Source organism: Vombatus ursinus, unplaced genomic scaffold, assembly GCF_900497805.2.
Source record: "Vombatus ursinus unplaced genomic scaffold, bare-nosed wombat genome assembly UNPS02014816.1, whole genome shotgun sequence".
Taxonomy (NCBI): Eukaryota; Metazoa; Chordata; class Mammalia; order Diprotodontia; family Vombatidae; genus Vombatus; species Vombatus ursinus.
The window spans coordinates 7272044-7279385 of record NW_020954594.1 but is presented as its reverse complement, the minus strand read 5'-3'; the positions used below and the strand labels follow the sequence as shown (position 1 = coordinate 7279385).

Genomic DNA, 7342 nt, shown 5'->3' with positions numbered 1-7342 from the left:
GCTGCCTTGGCCTTAGGACCAGCACCCTGCCTTGCCTTCGAGGGGAGTGTGCATCTGCTGTGCGTATGTACCTACCCGAGCGCGGGGCAAGAAAAGTTCGTGCTAGCAGGGGAATAGCATCTTAAAAAAGAAAAGAAAGTGGGATTTACCCGTCCCCTGCAGTTAAGAAGCCAGTCATGCAGTTTATCACTAGGCTTGAGGTAGTTAAAGAATGGTGATGACAGCCTTTTCAAGGGGAAAAAAATGTGCCTTATGTATGTCAAGCACTTCGGCTTTTTATTGACTCTGGTCCTTCTGTTCAATACTAGATCATGAGAGTATTTGTTGAAAATAAAATGAAACAAAAAGTATGCATCTAGAGAATAGAATGTTAGAGCCGAGGCTTCTGATATAATCTAGGCCAACTCTCACATTTTACAATTGAAGAAACTGAGGGTCAGAGAATTGATTTTCCACAGTCACATGGCTAGTAAGTGGCAGAACCGGTACCAAAACAAGGATTTCCTGACTATTAGCCCAGGACTCTTTCCAATATATCCCTTAAGTTTTGAGAAGCTTCCTATTTTTCAATTTATCCTGCTTCACTAGAGGACTAGGAGCTAGTAAGTAATTGCATATGCTTTTTGGTTAATTTAAAAGTGTTGATACAAAACAGACAACATAGTACTTCCTTAACCTCTAAACAGTCAAGAAGAAGCTAAGTGTCATCGTTCTTTGTAGATAGCAAAGATCATAGGTAGAAATCAAGTTAGTTTATTTATCCGGTAATATCCACCTCCAATGAATGATTTATCCTAAGGCAATTTTTACTTTTTCATTTCAATTAAAAGCTTCATTTACTCCCACCCCCATCTGATTTCTGAATTAAATGCTTTTTTAAGCTTTTTTATTTTTGTGTGTGCAAATAATAATGAAAAAATGCTTTATTACTAAAGGTAATATTTATTCACATGAGTTTTTATAGCTTAATAAAAAATAAATTACAATACAAAAGGGCCCATTAGGATAGATATCCAAATAGTAAGTAAAATTTTCTCCTATGTTTCAACCAAGGCACAAGGAAGCTACAAGTTTTGCTGGAATCAGGACTAAAGATAATTTATTTTTTAAAAACTTAATTTCATTTATAAAACACTATCCAGACCATCTATCTGAAGAAAATTATCTAGTAATGAAGACAAATTGTTGATTAACTGTCAAAATCAAGGCTCAGCTGTCTTTAAAGTTTGAAGTAGCACATTTGGAAGTCCTAGGACATGTAGTCTCCTTGGACCAATTTCATTTGTTAAAAGAAATATATTCACCAGTCTGCTTACTAAAGAAGACATGCCAACAGTCAGACTTCATAATTCACTCTTGTGCTTAAACTTCCATGTGATGTCTATACCTTAAATGTTGTGGCTTAGAGCTGAGAGAAAACAGAAAATTGGACATTTTTTAAGAAGATACTTTTCTTCCTGAATCCCACTTACAAAGTTTGTTTTAAACCAGTGATGTACTAGTTCATAAAAGAAATGCCTTTCATCATCACAACCATTATAAAACCTAGATTTAGAATTCCCTTTTACTCCACCCTAAGAAAAAATATCAAATGAAAAAATATTCTTTTACTCCAGCAATAATCCTACTTTTTCAGAGCTGAATATAATACTATATAAAGTTTTCATCACCACTTTTGGGTCCTTTTTTACAATTTTCTATCCTTAAACTCCCAGAAGTATAATGATCATCTTCCAAATCCCAGTGGTAACTTGCGTAATGATTCTAGCCTCGAGATGAGCCTTTGTTCGGTTTGCATATTAGAGTTGCAAAATCATATTAAACTGAGCAGTCAGCAATTGCTCAGCAAATCATTCTTCTCTTCAAGTCAACAATTTGATGTTTCAAATTACTTCTGGCAAAACGCAGAAACAGCTGTGAGACTTATCTGACCTTTTGATTGAAGACATCAGAAGACAGAGAACCTACATAGATTTAATATCAAAAATTGCTTCTCATCATCTTCAGAAGGAAATGTTATGGTGTTTTAAAGGACGAATTCATCTTCATTCTGCTAGATAGCATTGAATTTTGAATTTGAATAAAACCTTGATAAAGGGAAAATAAGAACATTCTGGCAGTGTTTGCTCAAAAAGGTCCAGCACTGGCTCATAAGAGACTATTACAGCAAGTCAGCATGGATGTGAATGAGCAGATTTGGTTCAAGTGGGTCAGTACTGGAATAGCCGAAGGAAATTTTCCATTAATCCCAGCATATCTTAGAGCTTCTTGTTCTGGAAACTCTCAATTACCTGAGATATGAAGCAAAAACTAAAGTGAAAAATATATTGCTTTTGCCTACTAACATAAACCAAAAACATATTAACACCATGCAGTGAGTAGTGACACAATACAACACAGTACAATGGGAGACATTTTACATTTGATTCATGTTGTCATTCTCATGTATTCTCCATTCTTGAAAGAAAGAAAATGTTACAAAACTGCTTTCTTCTCTCAGGTTTGGAGACATGCCTATACTGGATCAAGACTCTTATTACTATATTTTATTTTCCAGTTAGACAAAATAGTCATTTACTTTCTATTTTATGAACACTTACAGTTTTAATTTGAGGAATGCCCCCAACTCTGGTCATTTCAGCTTCCAAAATAAGCATAAACTTTGTTCTGTTTAAATAAAGATGATGTGTTTTTTCTAATGAATTTTCACTTAGGTTTCTTGACTAAAGTCAGGTACACTTATGTAAAAGCAATACTATGAGAGTCACTATGAGATGGTGTTAGAAGTTTTCCCACAAGTACCCAGTCTTACGATTCTGTTTCAACTGCCACATGACCTCTGTTGGTCCACCGTCTTTTCCGGGAGTGCTGGAAGAGGACCACCACAATTACTATTAAGACCATCAGTGCACAGGCAGAGCCAATGGCCAGAGCCAGGAAATAGATCTCAGAGAAACGTACTGCACAAAGGAAAAAGGACATATTAAGACCCTACAGACCATGGAAACTCCCCAATATATGGGAGGCTGTATTTTCAACATAATAAATCTCCCCCACTTTACATGCAAAATTTTCTTACTCCCTTGGATTAAACTTTCAGGAACAATAGAAAAAAGGCTCTGCTTAGATTACTATCCAGGGTTGCAAGGATATTACTAACTTCATCAGATAAATATGTAACACTCCTTTCCCTCAGTTCTTCTCTCTTCCCACATCTTACCTTGGTTTCCTATCATCTGATTGATTTTAGAAGGGAAAATTTTAAACTAGACTTGGTATGAAGGGAAGAAATAGCATCTCTTCACAGACCTCATTGCTGTCTATTCACCTTTATTATGCATGACTATCTTCTGGTCTGTCCCCCCCATGAAAGTGTAAATTTTATAGTTCTTTTCTCTCCCTATACTTCCCTTAACCTCAACATTTTTATAACAATTTCCCTGAATCCTTTTGCCTTATGTATTTTCTATTTCTTTTCCAATTTGAGCCAAAGTATTTATTTTTGCCTCAGAATTCATTTTACCTCTTATCACCCCTTCTATAGAATAAGCCCACCCCTCCCCTCAATCTTTCTAGCAGCCATCATGGAAGATGGATACTCTTTCTTCCAAAAGCTTTCCTCTCCCTCAGTACACTTTCCTCTAGGTGACCTACCTGTCTGTACAACACTGAGTTGAATCTCCCCTATCACTCCATCAACATCCGGTGGATTCTTCACCTGGCAGGTGAACGTTCCATTATCATTAAACTGTAGTTTCCAGATGATGATGGAGACATCATTCCGGTTTACATTTCCGTCCCAGGCCACCCGATTCTTAAAATGTCCAGCAGTTGGTGGATAGGGCTGCTCATGGAAGTAAAACACCTAGAAAGAGTGAATTGCAGAGGAGTATTTTCATTGTATACCTGGTCCTACCTGGCTAGATGGTAGGAGTTAAAAGAGAAGGCCACTGCTTCAGTAAGTGCTTCATCTTTTCTGCCAACGTACTGTTCTGTAAGAAGCTATTAAATTCTCATTTACCTGTCTTCTATTCTGCTCAGTCTGTCCTCCTGGGAATTTTCACTCTCTCTTCTTGTCTCCAAGAGTAATTTCAGAAAGAACAGAAGGAACTTGCCATAAATTATCCCACCCAGAACTCCCTGGAAAATTATTATAATCTACTTACAAACTCCTCAGGCCCCCCATCTCGGGGACGGAAGTTCCAGGTTACTGTTAGGGCATTACCCACAGGGGAGAAACTGGAGAAAGTACATTTTAGTCGAATATCTGTCCCATTAACAGCCTCTACTACTCCGGAGGTGTAAACTTCCACAGCTGCTATGTGCCAAACAACTACAAAGATAAGCAAAGGAGAAGAGAAGGATCAAGGAAGAGATGTGTTATAGAAAAAACTGCCTAACCGTGTTAAGCCACGCCAAATGTTCTGCTAACAGTAACAGTTTACATTGATATGGTGCTGTACAACGTGCTTTCCTCCCACCCCCATAAGTGGATGTTTGTGGAATTCTGAAGCTCCCAACAGAACAGTCCAGATAGGTCAAACAACCAAACTGAGATGTCCGTTTATCCAAACTTGCAGCTAGTCACATTCCCAGAATTCAGAACACTTCTATACCCCATGAGAAGTTTACCGACTTAAGAAAAAAAAAAAAACTAAAGTCACACATTGTTGTGAAGCAGCCTGACGTGCTGCATACTCACTTCTCATGTAGCAAAAATTTATCAAATTGTAATATTGGAGAATAAAAACAAGACAGAACATAACTATAAGAGGGTATAAGTTTTGTGGTATTTAGTTAATGACATCATATTTGTTTTGCAGTTCATTGAAAATGCCTTCACAAGAGAGCAACTTTGTCATATAGTTCCTAACATGCTACAGGAGTTCATTAAATAAACACTAAAGTATCCTAAAATGTATTTCCTCAAAGCTGCTAATCCTCTAGGTATTTTGCCTAGAGTTATTTTTGCCATCACAGGATCTAGAACAGGAAGGTATCTTAGATATCATCTAATCTACTGCCCTCATCTTTCAGATAAGGAAATTGAAACCCAGAAAGTTAAAGGAATTCGCCCAAAATCACATAGGAAGCAAACAGTGAAAAATTCAAATTCAAATTCGAATTCAAATCCATTTACTCTGACTTCAAATCCACTTCCTTGTTCCTATACTCTGCTGCTTCTCATGTGCCTTCCAGGAATGTGTATACCCAAATGATTGTGTGCATGTTCAAAACCAGTTAGTTTCAAAACCACACTGCTCCATGTGTGTGACTTTTGTAGTTTTGTATATTTAGTCCCAGACAAAACCAGGTACATATTTACTTGCAATATACTGAGCCAAATCCTGTCTGGAGTTGCAGCCTGATAGTAGTCAAGAAGAAAATAATGTGTAACTTGAGATCAGAAAGCGCTCACTGTGTCTGAATCACTGGCAACCTGAACACACCTAAACCTGTTTGTCCAAAAGCAGTTCCCAAAAAGCAGCACACTAATTTGAGTTTCAGTGGAGTCAAACCAAAAAAAAACCTAGTTCAGCCTCACTGACATTAATTCTCACGACTTCTTAAATTCACCAACTGACTTCAGCAGGAAGAAGGCAGAGGAGGAAGACAGAATAAAAGGCCGCGTTCCTTACCTGTGAGTTGTATGCAAAAGAGAAGCACAGCACACGTCGGGCTCTTGCCATACATCAGGGAAATCCAGCCCTCACACCAATACCAAAAAGGGCAGACTGAGGGAGTCCAGACCCTTCAGAGGTTTTGCCAAGAGTAAGAGAGCAGTAGTGTGTCCAAAAGAGTAGAATCTGACGGCAGAGGAAATTCTTTAAGATCCTCTTCACCTCTGGGAATCTAAGCTTTGGTGCCTGACTCACACTAGTTCTGGCCATCCACTCTGCTGGAATGAAAGGTGGAGCCTCCCAAACACTTCCCTCTTTTCCTCCCTCCCTCTCTAAACTCTGCTGCTTAAAGGACCCAAGCTGTGCTGATCCTCTCTTAGCTTTCTGCGTAATCTGGCCCCTGGATAGCCTCTGAAATAGAGGTGGAGTCAAGTAAAGGGAGATAGGTCCCAGCCTTTCTTGTGTTTAACCCACATCACACTATTTAAAACAGGTTTGGGGTGTGCCTGGGAAGCAAATGATGAAATAATTCCTGAACGCTATCTTGCAGTTATTCTGCTTCCTGAAGCTTAGACAGCATGCACTGCCCAGGGCTAAATAGAGATTGGGAACAGGTTCAGAAAAAAACCCAAACAGGACTATTATTTGAGCTAGTTTAGGGGTTCCTCAGACCCAAAAATGTTTCCTGCTTGGACATGAGTTCCAATCCAAATATTGACTGCATAGTTTAAAATGAGATTATCATGTGGCTTTATTTACCACCTAAATTTACCTAGCGTTGAATATGCATCCTTGGTTCCAAACACTCCCAACTTTTCCAGCAGATTGTCTCCACTGTCATCCTTACTCTCTCTAATTTTCAGATTTTCCCTACTAGCTCGTGTCTCCCTCATTCTCACTTGATCCAAGCATGTATCATGTTATATGTCTCCCCTTCTCAGCTAAACTCCTTGAGAAATCTGTCTATACTGTATGCCTCACTTCCTATCTTCTCCTTCTCTTCTAAATGCTCTGCAGTCTGGCTACCAGCCTCATTGTTCAACTGGAACTACTCTCTCCAAAGTTACAGATGATCTCTTAAGTGCCAGATCTAATGGCCTTTTCTTAGTCCCCACCCTCTTAACACTCTTTCATCAGCCTTTCACACTGTCGGTCACTCTCTCCTGTTGACTCTCTTTTAGATTTTCATAGCATTGCTTCTTCCAGTTCTCCTATCTGTCTGACTGCTCCACAGTTTCCTTTGGTAGATCTTCAGGTGACACCCACTAACTGTAGTTGTCCCCACGACTTGGCCCTCAGCCCTCTTCTCTTTTCCATCCATACTACTTCATTTGGTAACCTTATCAGCTCCCAAGAACTCAAATTAGCATCTCAATGCAGATGATTTCTAGATATGTATCTCCAGATTTATTCTTTTTCTTGATCTCTCGTCCTACATCATCAACTGCCTCTTGAATAAATTAGATTCACAAGAAAAGATCTCAATTTTCAATGGTTGTAGAATTACAGAATTAGAAAGAACCTAACATATCACTACTCAAAGTGTATCTGTTATATTCCCAACAAGTGACTACCTCCTCCTGATCACCAGGAAGCCCATTCCATTTTTGGACAACTCTAATGGATAGGAAGTCCTTCAACAGTTTTCTACTTTGATTCTTAAAATATTTAACAAGTCAAGTATTTGGAGACAGCTATCATGTACCCCTAAGTCTTCTTTT

At 38.5% G+C, this 7342-nt stretch overlaps 1 protein-coding gene across 2 annotated transcripts; it reads right to left on the bottom strand.

Annotated features, from left to right (window-relative positions):
* Positions 1 to 922: 922 nt before the first annotated feature.
* Positions 923 to 6048, bottom strand: MPZL2 (myelin protein zero like 2). 2 transcript variants are annotated; one of them, XM_027835468.1, is made up of 5 exons: positions 5640 to 6048; positions 4167 to 4333; positions 3655 to 3865; positions 2803 to 2960; positions 923 to 2291 (listed from the first exon to the last, which is right to left on the bottom strand). In XM_027835468.1, the coding sequence occupies exons 1-4, from the start codon at positions 5692 to 5694 to the stop codon at positions 2809 to 2811; spliced, it is 585 nt and encodes a 194-aa protein (XP_027691269.1). In that variant the 5' UTR covers positions 5695 to 6048; the 3' UTR covers positions 923 to 2291; positions 2803 to 2808. The 2 variants fall into 2 exon arrangements, with proteins under 2 accessions (XP_027691269.1, XP_027691268.1); XM_027835467.1 differs by having other exon boundaries at positions 2813 to 2960; positions 5640 to 6045.
* Positions 6049 to 7342: the final 1294 nt, after the last annotated feature.